Source organism: Pristis pectinata, chromosome 27 (assembly GCF_009764475.1).
Source record: "Pristis pectinata isolate sPriPec2 chromosome 27, sPriPec2.1.pri, whole genome shotgun sequence".
NCBI classification, from domain to species: Eukaryota; Metazoa; Chordata; class Chondrichthyes; order Rhinopristiformes; family Pristidae; genus Pristis; species Pristis pectinata.
The window spans coordinates 24,623,619-24,636,697 of record NC_067431.1 but is presented as its reverse complement, the minus strand read 5'-3'; the positions used below and the strand labels follow the sequence as shown (position 1 = coordinate 24,636,697).

Below are 13,079 nucleotides of genomic sequence, written 5' to 3'. Positions count from 1 at the left end.
CTATCTCAGTCAACCCAACCCCAGACACAAACTGACCTTTGGAAGTGCTCCAGAGATCTGTCAATCCAATCTACAGGTCAGCAAGTCATCTCCATGGAGACACAAGAGACTGTAGATGCTGGAATCTCTCCCCCTCCAATGGCCGGGTATGGTGGGACATGGTGACCTGATTGAGTAAATTACTTAAAGGGGACCTACCTGGGTCAGATTCCCATCACCTGGCAGATCCATTTTAAGCTGTGCACCTGTGGGCCATCAGTGTAACCTACAGAAGAGCCGTCCAGATTATCATTGGACGGCACAGCACTTGAGTGCGATGTCGGGGAGTGTCCAGGTACCTCTCCGTGTTACATTTTACACCACGAAGAAAAACTGAACCATCATGCACACTGCAATTTTGTGATGTTCAGTTAATTTTTATTTTCTTCAGGAATTAGATCACGTAGCTCAGCAATGTGATGCTACGTAATCCAATTTCCAGGCACCTGACCCAACCTGGTGCTCAATGATAAGTCGCAATATCTTCGAACCCCCAGAGGAACAGACTAGAGGATCTGAGAGCTGCAATGTGACATGCATCAGTACAGGTGCAGCAGTCTAATACTCACAGTGACCAGTTCACAATGTTCCCCATGATCAGCAACACCATCCGATCCTGAGAGCAGAAAACAGAAGACTTTAATAGGACGAGCACGTCTGAAACAAACCCACATGACTGCCACAAGTCAGTGACTCAAAGCACACAACGTTTTCATGAATGATGATATTACTGCAACCTTCTTTATCTGTTGTGACATGCTCCACTTCGTTAGGCTCCAGGACACTGGATGTGGTTGGGGAAGGAGGGGAGAGTCAAGGCGAGAGGTTCTGACAGTGAGGTCGCCGACCTTGCCAGCAACACCTGTATCACGCAGAGTAATTATAAACAGCATGACGGTCAGACCAGTTGGAATGGCAAAGGGGAGTGATCCTGGAGTTATCCAGACCACCAGGAATGGGAGTGATTCTTGAAAATATATACAAGTGTATAAAATTATGAGAGGCATATATAGGGTCAGGGTCTTTCTCCCAGGGTGGAAATGTCAAATTAGCTGAGCAGAACTAGGCTCAGTGGAAGCAAAATGTCTGCAGCTGTGGCTGTAGAGCAGCTAAAGAGCACTTACTATGTAGGCAGGTCCACTGCACTGTCTGATGTGGTCAGTGTAAATTACATGAATTATCCTTCTGCATATCCCTGCATCTGGAAGAGAAAAGATGCACCATTTAAAATCCTCCCTAATGATAGAAGCCATAAGATACCTTTATTAGTCACATGTATATCGAAACACACAGTGAAATGCAGCTTTTGCATACAGTGTTCTGGGGGCAGCCCGCAAGTGTTACCACACTTCCGGCGCCAACGTAGCATGGCCACAACTCCCTAACCCGCACGTCTTTGGAATGTGGGAGGAAACTGGAGCACCCGGAGGAAACCCACGCAGACACAGGGAGAACGTACAAACTCCTTACAGACAGTGGCCAGAATTGAACCCAGGTCGCTGGCGCTGTAAAGCGTTACGCTAACCGCTACACTACCGTGCCTGCCAGAATCAGTACACGTCAGGACTTCACCACTGCTGGATGTTGGAGCCACTAGATTGTGATATCCAAACGGGGATTGGTTGCGGCGGGGTGGGTGGGAGGGATGGTTACAGCCATCGTTCATCTGCTGCTTAGCTATTGTAACACTTTGAATCCATGGGGAGTAAGTGCATCACAGAAGTGGAAAAAGCTGAGGCAGGTCACGAGGACAGCAGTCTGCAGGGGGGAAAGATGTTGGTTTTGAGAGAACAGGTCTTCCCCAGCTTATGAATGCCCAACTTAGACGTGCAGCCCGTACAGATGAACGAGTGTTCGGGAGAGCGGAGAGAGGGATTTTCCAACTGCTGTGGGGCTGCAGGCACCTTCTGCCAGGTGCGAGCTCAGTTTGCAGCCGCAGTTCTGACTTGCGAACTGTTCAGGCTCCTCACCGGAACAGAACCCTGCTGTAACCTGGGGAGGGCCTGTAGCTTCAAGGAAAGCATTTTGGAAGCTTGGCACTCCCAAGTGGCAAATTTCCTTACTGTTTCTCCTGCTCCGACACTGCAGATCCACCAGAAATCCCACCAAGGTCCTCCACCAAGGGTTCCTCAGCAGAGTGGGGAAGGAAGGAGACATGGAAATTCACCCACAGGTGTCTGTAATGGCGACCTATTTAAATACATTTATGAGGTACTTAAAGACTCAACACTGCCCAACAAACCGTTTGGCCCACACCCAAACGTAGCTCACTGCTGCATCTTTCCAGAGCTCAGCATTCACACGACCCCGTCGGGCTTAGTGCGGTTGGAATCAGAGATTACCCAAAATCCACAATTTACAGCTTCCCCAAGAGTGGATCAATCCAGGCTGACGTTCCTAATACAACACTGAGGAAGGGCAAGGCTTACAATGGGGTCCTAACTCCACCCTGGTTTCATCTGCCCATCATCTCCCTTTTCACCTGGAGCCACCACTGGCTGGCTCCTGCCTCACCCCTCTCTCTCAGCTCTTTATACTGACTCTCTCCCCTCTACACTCTCTGATGCAGGGTCTCGACACAAAACATTGACTATCACTTTCACTCCATAGATGCTGCCCGACCTGAGTTCCTCCAGTAGATTTTTTTTGCTTACACTGAGATCATAAATTGAGGCCCTGTTTGCCTTCTCTGGAGGCTCATGTGAATATTACAGGAGCAGGAGAGTTATCTGAAGAGGAGGGGAGAGTTTACAGACAACCCCGTCTAACGTTACTTTCTCAATCCACGCCATTGGTTATATACCATTTGGGCAGCTCCTTTTGTAAGTCAGTTATTGGAGCCTGCTACCTCACAGCTCCAGGGTCCCAGGTTCAATCCTGACCTCCAGTGTTGTCTACGTGGAGTTTACACGTTCCCCTTGTGACCACGTGGGTTTCCCCGGAATGCTCCAATTCCCTCCCACATTCCAAAGACGTACTGGCTGATGGGTTAATTGGCCGCTGTAAACTGCCCCGGTGTGTGGGTGAGTGTTAGACTCTGAGGGCAGTTGACACAAATTTGGGGAGAATAATAAAAAAAAGTGGGGATTAGTATAAAACAGGTGCTTAATGGTCGGCACAGACTCGGTGGACCAAAGTGCCAGTCCTTGTGCTGCATGACACTACGACGACACTACTTCAGAAGGGAACAACTTCTACAGGTGCTTAAGTAACAATGATTTCTATCTTCAATGGAGTCCCCTGGGCATTTGAAGAGTTTTAACAATGCAATAATTAATACATATCTTTCTTCCTGTCTAAAAAACATTGTACACAGACAGCAATGGTGTCCAAGCTCAGGACTGCTCAGACTCAGCTGGGTTTTCGGTTCCCAAACCCCAGCCAGGTGAGGTCTGCAAACTATGGGAAATAAGATCAGCTTGGGCTGCAGCTTTAAACGGCAACGCTGCAGTTAGTTTTCAACTTACCCAAAAGTCAACAATCAAACAGCAGAGCCCAAAACATGTGGCCAATTTATGACCTGTCCATTGGTGAACCTGTGGCTCATAAGACAGCCATCTTGTTCCTCAAGCAGAAGGTTGTGGGTTCAAGCCCCTCTTCAGGAACTCAAGCACAGAAGTCTATGCTGACACTTCAGTGTGGTACCAAGGGAATGCTGCACTGCCAGGCATGCCATCCTTCAGAAGAGACATTAAACTGAGGCCCCTTCTGCTCTCTCAGGTGAAGGTGAAAGATTCCATGGCATTATTTGCCAAAGGAGAAGAGATCCACGCTAAACCTTCAGTCAACTACACTAGAAACTAGATGATTATCACATTGTTGTCCATAAGACCACAAGATACAGGAGCAGAATTAGGCCATTTGGTTCATCGAGTCTGCTCCCCCCCCCCCCCATTCAATGGTGGCTTTTTTTTATATAAACCACATACTCCCACCTTCTCCCCATAACCCGTTTATTAATCAAGAACCTAAATACACCCAATGACTTGGCCTCCACAGCCCTCTGTGGTAACAAATTCCACAGATTCACCATCCTCTGGCTGAAGAAATTCCTCCTTATCTCAGTTTTAAAGGGACATCCTTTATTCTGAGGCTGTGCCCTCAGATCCTAGACTCTCCTACTAATGGAGACATCCCCTCCACGTCCACTCTATCCAGGCCTTTCACAGTCCGCGAATCCTACTGTGTGCATTTTTAGGTGCCAGTCCCTAGCCAGGTAAGGCTGAGCTTTTCTATAATACAATAACGGTGACATTTGACATATCATGAGAGGAATGTGAAAGGTGCAATAGAAATGCAATCCCATCTCTTTCCCACTAAAGCTGATGCCCGTGGTTCAAGTTGTACCACTTCAGATATGAGCCAGAGACATTATCCAGGAAGACCAGATAAGCAGCAAGGAGATGGAACCACAACAGAGACAGTACTTGTCTTTTAGCACACTTCAAGCGGAGTTGATACTCACCCAGTTTCCAGCGGCCCACATAATAGAGCTGTATACTGAGCAAAAGTGTCGCTAGGATGTGAATAAAGGAGAAAACTGCCCAGAATACAATGTAATCTTTTCCAAAGACCTGGAGAGAAAGAAGAAATGGCAAAAAAAAAGTCAGAGAACATCCAAAACAAATGCTGCCTTTTACAATGGTTCCCCCCCCCCCCCCATACTATTTCTGATCCCTTGGGATCTGGCATCACCAGCGAGGCCAAGTTATTGCCCAACCTCTCCCATGGAGAGGACCTGCAGCAGAAGGACGGCAGGGGTTCAAGGTGGTGGGGAAGGAATCCTAGGATTTAAACGGAGCAACAATGAAGGACCAGTGATGAATGACGGCAACCTGGAAGGGAACCAGCCGATGGTGGTGTTCCCATGCAGCCGAATCTCTTTGTCATTCCTGGTGGTAGAGTTTCCTGGTTTGGGAGGCATGGTGTGAGTAGCCTGCAATGCATTTTGTAGGTGGTACAGGCTCAACCACTGTGTGTAGATGGTGGAGGAAGTGAATACAAAGGGGTGCCGATCAAGCAGGCTGCTAAATCCTGGATGGTGTTGAGCTCCTTGTGCTGTTGAAGCTGCATTCAGCCAGGTAGATCGATAGCGCTCCTGCGCACTCCCACCGCAGATAGTGGAAAGGCTTTGTGTGGCAGAAGGCAAGTCTGACCACTGGGTCAATGTATCTGGTCCAGTTGAGTTTCTGGTCAATGGTGACCCCCCAGGACATTGATGGTGGGGAACTGCTGATGATATTGATACTGAGCATCAAGGGTCAGTGGTTAGTGGTTTGTTAGTAGTTACCTGGCATTCTGTGACGTGAATGTCACTTGCCTGAATGTTGTCCAATGCTGCACTCATGCAGAGACCTCATGGTGGTATCCAGTGAGATTCCTCCCTCCAGTTCTCCACTTTGTGGGAAGACCTTTGATTTTTTTAAAAAAACGTATTCACTTTTTCAGGACTGGAAACGCTACCATTTCCTTAATTTCTGCTGAGGTGGTGGCAGTGAGCTGCCTTCTTAAACTACTACAGTCCTGGGGTGAGGTGCACCCACAATGCAGTTGGGTAAGGAACATTTAGCCCCAGCAACAATGAAGCACTTCCAACATCCAAATTAGATGATGTGCAACCTGGAGGGGAACCTACAGCTGGTGACGTTAACATGTACTTGCTGCCCTTGTCCTTCTTGATGACAGAGGTGGTGGGTTTGGGAGGTGCTGTGGGAGTACTCTGGCTGAGTAACCACAGTGTGTTTAGTAGACGGTTCACACGGCAGCCAATGTGTGCTGGTGGTGAAAGGAAGGAATGTTTGGGAGGGTATATGGGGTGCCAGTCCAGTGGGTTGACTGATTCTAGATGGTGTTGAGCACCTTGATACCAAAATGGTGCCAAAACAACCAGAATGGGGGTGAAAACATATTAGTTATGAAACATGTTCTTCCATCGCCACGGGTCTTCAATATAATAGTCTCTTCAACAAACACGGATGTATAGCTTGCTATATGGATTATCACATGGTAAATATTACCCAATAGTTTCCTGAGCTAGTGTCATTATGGCATAGGGGCAAATGCAATGTCAGCATTCATTTCGAGGGGACTAGAATATAAAAGCAAGGATGTAATGCTGAGGCTTTATAAGGCATTGATCAGACCACATTTGGAGTATTGTGAGCAGTTTTGCACTCCATATCTAAGAAAGGATGTGCTGGCATTGGAGAGGGTCCAGAGGAGGTTTATGAGAATGATCCTGGGAATGAAAGGGTTAACATATGAGGAGTGTTTGATGGCTCTGGGCCTGGACTCGCTGGAGTTTAGAAGGATGGGGGGGGGGGGTGGGTGGGGTGGGGGGAGGAGAATCTCATTGAAACTTACTGACTATTGAAAGGCCTGGATAGAGTGGACGTGGAGAGGATGTTTCCAATAGTGGGAGAGTCTAGGACCAGAGGGCACAGCCTCAGAATAGAAGGACATCCCTTTAGAACAGAGATGAGGAGGAATTTCTTTAGCCAGAGGGTGGTGAATCTGTGGAATTCATTGCTACAGACAGCTGTGGAGGCCAAGTCATTGGGTATATTTAAAGCAGAGGTCGATAGGTTCTTGATTCGTAAGGGTGTCAAAGGTTACGGGGAGAAGGCAGGAGAATGGGGTTGACAGGGAGAAATAAGTCAGCCATGATCGAATGGCAGAGCAGACTTGATGGGCCGAATGGCCTAATACTGCTCCTATGTCTTATGGTCTCATTATATTCATTTTGTTATCTATTTTTGCAGAAATTATGTATAATTTATGTTAATTTAAGTTTACGTTAACTTATGTTTGTCCTCGTACTGTGCTGCTGCTGCAAAAACCTAATTTTCATGGCATTTATACCCTCGGTATGTTTGCCTATGACAACAATAAACTTGAACTTGATCTTCCTTGTCATGATATAACAGCCATTACTCACAGCTTTCTTCCCTTTAACCAGAAGTGCTTAGCAAAGAGAAGCTGGACTCACCACTCCCAACACTGAGATGAATATGACCAAGGCAAGGCTGGCATAGGCAGAGTAGGCACTGGCATTGATGTCTGGATGGCGCTTCTGGTAGAGTTTCAGCATGCAGAGGCCAGCTATCATGTACATGAAGGAGGTGTCTGAGTGCCAAACAGAAAGAGGCATCAGAACAACAGGGACAAGGTTCCTCCATGAAGACTTAAAATGGGCCTGTGCAGTGGCCATTAGCAGAACCAACTGCCGCCTTGACACTGACTTGGGAAGCTGCAAAAATTCCTCTGGTCCTGATGCAGGGTCTTAACCCAAATCGTTGGCCGTCCCTTTCCCTCCACAGATACTGCCTGACCTGCTGAGTTCCTCCAGCAGTTTATCATTTGCTCCCGATTCCAGTCACTTGCATCTCCAAAATTCCTAAGGGTTGGGTGTGGGGAGCAGTAAGGAAGGTCACAATAAATTGGAAATGCTTTTGTCTGAAAGCCCAGTGATTATGCCAGCAGATGTGGGAAATTATCTCAAATTGCACTGGGAAGAAACAGACTTCTCCCTCATTATTGAAAAGCAAAGAGCCACAGATGCTGGAGATCTGAAATAAAGAGAGGATTCTGGAAGTGTTCAGCATGTCAGGCAGCATCTGTGGAGAGAAAAACAGCTAGCTTTTCAGGGTATACTGCTAACTGTATAATTAGTTTGGGCTAAATAGGGCAGGGATAGGTCAACTGTTATGTAGAGTTTGTCACCGGTGTGGAAAACATTTTTGTTTAGAGACCATCTTTGGATTTTGATCCATTCAACCCCACACCATTTCATGTCAAAAAGGCAGGACATTTTTTTTCTTCTGAGCCTAAGGAGATTTGAGAGCAGTCCAGACTGAATCACATTCCAATTCTTCAAACTCCTACTGAAGCCCCATTGCTCTCTTCTCCCTGTCAGTGACACATTGAACTGCACCTCCAATGCGTTCTGCTCTTTGAGATCACCATCTATCCAGAATGATGTTTATATAATGGGAGACACAAGTGACTGCAGATGCTGGAACCTGGAGCAAAAAACTAACTGCCAGAGGAACTCAGCGTGTCAAGCAGCAGCCTGACCTGATGCTGTGTCTTGACCCGAAATGTCAACTATCCCTTTGCCTCCATAGATGCTGCCCGACCTGTTGAGTTCCTCCAGCAGTTTGTTTTTTGCTGCTTTATTTAACAGTAATCTTCCCAGCTCACCATTTATTTCTGGTGCTGTTGAACTGTTAGATGTTTTTAAGTTTTAATAAGCTGAACCCGATCACAGGTTCTAGCCCCAATGCTGATTGTCCTCGGGTGTGATAAGCTTCATGCATGAGTAATAAATGTAGACTCACCAAACTGGAAATTGGTGTAGTTTGGGCACACATGGTAACAGGCACTGAGGAGACCTTCCATCATGAGTGCAGTTCCCATCGCGTAAAATAATCCAAAGTGTTTCGGAATTCCACATTCCTACAAGGCAGAGAGAAAGTATTGCTTGAAGTTTAATAAACTGCTTCCACTGACTATTTGACTGTGAATGATAAATGTCCTGCTGTCCCGAGATCAGAGCAAGTTGATCAGGTTCGATCCCATAATGTCTAATTTCCCATGGCCTTGCTGTTCCTCCTCCAACTCTATAACCCTTGGAGATATGTACACCTCAGAGATATCTGCACTCGAGCAATTCTGGTCCCTTCACTATCCCTGAAATTAATCTTTCCATCAGTGGTCAAATATTCTCAACTCCTTTCCAACCCTCTCCTTCTCTCTCTCCCCTCCTTTAAGACACCCCTTGAAGCCCCATCTCTTTCCCCAAGTTTTTGCTAGTTCTTTCTGATGTCTCCTTTGGTGGCTTCTATCAATCTTTTATCTGATAACACTCCTGTGAAGAGTTTGGGGCCAGGTTAAAACCACAATACAAATGAAAATTACTGCTGGCAACAGATAAGAGTTCTTGCAGTCATCCACTCGGTTAGATCTCACTCATGCTTTCCCAGATCCATGTTCTCTCCTTCAAGGCGTAGCAGTGATTTAAATGAAATTTCAATTTAGTGTTTTGTGTTATGTGCACCAACTACAGCCTCCTCCACACTGGGGGACAACGCTCCTGAGCACCTTCACAAGGATGAACCTTAGCCCTTGGTTGCCTGCTGGTTTAATTCTCCACAACACCCTCTCTATCACCTCAAAGCTCAATGGAAGTTAAGAGTAAAACATTACCTCTTGCACAATTTCCTTATTTATCATCAACTATTTTATAACCACTCTCTCTCTCTCTTCTCTCACAGATAGCAAGCACTTGGACGAATTCAGTTGTTTCTTTAATCCCCTCTGCCTTTCACTCTATCACTATTGTTTCCTCTCCCCTCTTTCCTGGTTTCTGTACTTGCTCAAAACCTGTTCAAGTTCTGATGAGAAGTCATCAAGCTCACACAGTTATTTATGACAGAGGGAGCCCATTCAGCCCGTGAACTCCATTCCAGCACCCAACAGAGCAACCTCATCTGCTCCAATTCCTTCTCCTTATTTCCCTTGTGCGCCTACAATTCTCTCTCACAATTATGGGAGATGCCAGAGGAAGCTGTAAAGGTGGGTACAATTACAATGTTTAAAAGACATTTGGACAGGTATAGAAAGGGATATAGGCCAAACGCAGGCAAATGGGACTAACTCAGATTGATATCTTGGGCGGCATGGACGAGTTGGGCCGAAGGGCCTGTTTCCATGCTGCATAACTATGACAATAACATGCAAATCAACTCCCCTTTGATTCTTGTGCTGCTTACCCCGACTAAGGTGTAGTTTACAGTGGTCAATTAACCTACCAGCATATCATCAGGGTGTGGGAGGAAGCTGGAGTACCCGGGTGAAACCCATGGGTTCACAGGGACAATGAGTACACAGACCCAAGATCAGGATCAAACCCAGATCCCTGGAGTTGAGATGCATCAGCACTAACTGCTGCATCACAGCCTGAACTCTATTTCTCTCTCCATAGACGCTGCCCAACCTGCTGAATATTTCTAGCATTTTCTGTTCTTATTCCAGTCTCTCTCTCAGACCAGGACAGATAAGCTTTACAATAGAGTCATACAGCACGGAAACAGGCCCTTCTGCCCAACTTGTCCGTGTCAGCCAAGATGTCTATCCAACCTAGTCCCATTTACCTGCGTTTACCTCTAAACCTTTCCTATCCATATACCTGTCTAAATGTTTTTTAAACGTTGTAATTGTACCTGCCTCTAAAACTTCCTCTGGCAACTCATTCCATATACCCAGCACCCTCTGTGTGAAAAAGATTCCCCTCGGGTCCCTTTTAAATCTTTCCCGCTCGCCTTAAATCTCTATCCTCTAGTCCTAGACTCCCCTACCTTGGAAAAAAGACCAACTATCCACCTGATCTATGCCCCTCATGATTTTATAAACCTTTATAAAGGTCAGTCCTCAGCATCCTACGCTCCAGAGGAAAAAAGTCCCAGCCTATCCAGTCTCTCTTTACAACTCAAGCCCTCCATCCTTGTGAATCTTGCCTGCACCATTTCCAGCTTAATGACACCCTTCCTATAGCTGGGCAACCGGAATTGCACACAATACTCCAAGTGTGGTCTCAGCAACAACTTGTACAGTTACAACATGACGTCCCAACTCCTGTACTCGATGCCCTGACCAATGAAGGTAAGTGTACCAAATGCCTTCTTTACGACCATCTACCTACATCACCACTTTCATGTCCTGCTAACCTTCGCAAGTTAAAGAGGTATCAACCTATCTTCTCACATCACTGGTACTGGCTCCTTTGTGGTCGCCTCATCTGATAGCCAGGTTCTGTGGCTGGGAACACATTCTCTAGAGAAGCTCCTTCACTATTCTGGTTAAAACTAACCACTGAAATAAGCTTTCTGTTCCTCTTCTCATCACTGTTTGTGGCTCCTTGCTGTTGTGGCTAGGAAAGACACCCTACCAGAGTTCCTCAAAGTCTAGCAGTCTCTCGGATCAGCAAATGATGAGTTTAGGGGTGGGTATGCAAGTTTAAAGCTCTGTGTTCTGTTGGTAGGTTTCAGGAAAATACATTTCCGTGTAGTACAGAAAATAGTTGGAAAAGGTTGGAGAGAAATAACCAAGATAATAAAACAACTGACCAGGCTAAGGCAGCAGAAAACATTGAGAATATCATCGCTGCCTCAGAAAAGCACCAAACATAATCAAAGACCCCTCACACCCTGGACATTCTCTCTTCTATCCCCTACCATCGGGCAGAAGATACAAAAACTTGAAAACACACACCACCAGGCTCAAGGACAGCTTCTATCCCACTGCTATAAGACTCTTGAACGGAACTCTTGTACAATAAAGATAAACTTTTGATCTCTCAATCTACCTCATCATGGCCTTTGCACCTTATTTGTCTACCTGCACTGCATTTTCTCTGCAACACCATATTTTGCATTCTGTTATTGCTTTTCCCTATGCACTACCTTGATGTACTTATGTTTGGAATGATCTGTCTGGATGGCATGCAAAACAAAGTTTTGGCATTGCATCTCGGTACCTGTGACAATAATAAACCAGTTACCAACTACTGCAATAAAATGGATAAAAAGAGTAGAAGGGCTCCAGTGAACTTCTCTGAGTGCAGATTTGTCATACAGATAACACTTCTGTGCATTTTTGTCAGTGTATTTTGTTGGGAAGTAGTCATAAAATAGTACACGAGACAAGATGCATTTTGGTGTGGCAGTACCCTTTTGGGGATCTTTGGCGATGATATTGCAATAAGTGAATCTGCAATGTGTGATATGGCTGCACAGTGGCACAGTTACTAGAACTGCTGCCCCTAGTGCCAGTGACCTGGGTTCAATCCTGACCTCCTGTGTGTGTGGAGTTTGCATGTTCCCCGTGTGAACATGTGGATTTCGTCCAGGGGTTCTGGTTTCCTCCCGCATCCCAAGGAAGGGCTGGTTGGTAGGGTAATTGCCTGCTATAAATTGCCCCTAGTTACAGGGAGGATCTGGAGTGGGGGGGGGGGGGGTGCGTGAGTTGTTGGGAACATAGGAAAATTGTTTACAGGGGAAACTAGTCGAAACGGTTTGCTTTGGGAACTGGCCTCCTCTGTTGGAAGGAAATATAGAAATATACACGCATGTGTGTGTAGATATGTACATATTTCATCTGTTGTTTAAGGCAGCAAGTCAGATCCAAGGGTCCGATAGTTGTAGGGAGACTGGTTGCTATGTTTCTCTATACAGACAGTCCCCAGGTTACGAAAGCTTTCTGTTCCTGAGAGCTGTTCATAACCTCAACCGTTCATAAGTTGGAAATGAACAAGTGTGTGGGAGAGGATCCCAGGAACAGTGGTGACGGGAGAACGAGCAGGCACGGGAAGGGCAGCCGCCAGCTGCCTCACTGACTCAGTGAGTGAGCGAGTCTGCTCAGCGCCCCCGGCTCTGCTCAGCTCCACCCCCCCCGAGTATTGCAGCTCATTCACATGTCTAGGTGTCCATAAGTCAGGCATTTGTAACCCAGGAATGGTCTCTATTGCACAATTCAAAAATAATTGATTACATCTGAAGAACTTTGGAGGTGTGTTAGGTGCTACGCAAATACATTTTTAACACGTGAAATCCTAATGGCTTAACCAGAGACACAAGAAATTCTGCAGACGCTGGAATCCGGAGCAACACACAAAAAGTGCTGGAGGAACTCAGCGGGTCAGGCAGCGTCCACGGAGGGAAATAAACAGTCGACGTTTCGGGCCGAGACCCTTCATCAGGACTGGAGAGGAAGAGGGCAGAAGCCAGAATAAGGCGGCAGGGGCGGGGGAGGGGGAGGAGCACACGCAGGCAGGGGGTAGGTGAATTCAGGGGATGGGTGAGTCCAGGTGAGGGGGGGGGAGGTAGTGGATGTGTGTGGGGGGGGGGGGGGGCAACTTGTACACAGGTATACCATTTTTATATATGACTATTTTAAGTTAGCAAAGACATTTAATAGATTAAGTATTTAAGTGACACTGTGGCGCAACATAATTTCATTAACTAGAAAGGTGGTTGGAATAC

General features: G+C 46.5%; 2 protein-coding genes across 4 annotated transcripts in view; one reads left to right on the top strand and one right to left on the bottom strand.

Moving 5' to 3' along the window:
* sidt2 (SID1 transmembrane family, member 2) overlaps positions 1 to 13,079 on the bottom strand; it is an 85,032-nt gene that overhangs the window by 14,306 nt on the left and 57,647 nt on the right. For 2 of the 3 annotated variants that reach the window (XM_052039730.1, XM_052039729.1), the window contains exons 18-22: positions 8,379 to 8,496; positions 7,028 to 7,164; positions 4,505 to 4,613; positions 1,164 to 1,240; positions 609 to 655 (exon numbers count right to left, since the gene is read on the bottom strand). In XM_052039730.1, the coding sequence (XP_051895690.1) occupies positions 609 to 655; positions 1,164 to 1,240; positions 4,505 to 4,613; positions 7,028 to 7,164; positions 8,379 to 8,496 (488 nt within the window). Of the gene's footprint in view, positions 1 to 608; positions 656 to 1,163; positions 1,241 to 4,504; positions 4,614 to 5,359; positions 5,451 to 7,027; positions 7,165 to 8,378; positions 8,497 to 13,079 lie in introns of all 3 variants that reach the window. The other variant, XR_007958273.1, reaches the window with a different exon arrangement.
* Positions 1 to 13,079, top strand: part of LOC127583604 (palmitoyl-protein thioesterase ABHD10, mitochondrial-like) — a 55,164-nt gene that overhangs the window by 39,451 nt on the left and 2,634 nt on the right. The gene's annotated exons all lie outside the window — the stretch shown is intronic.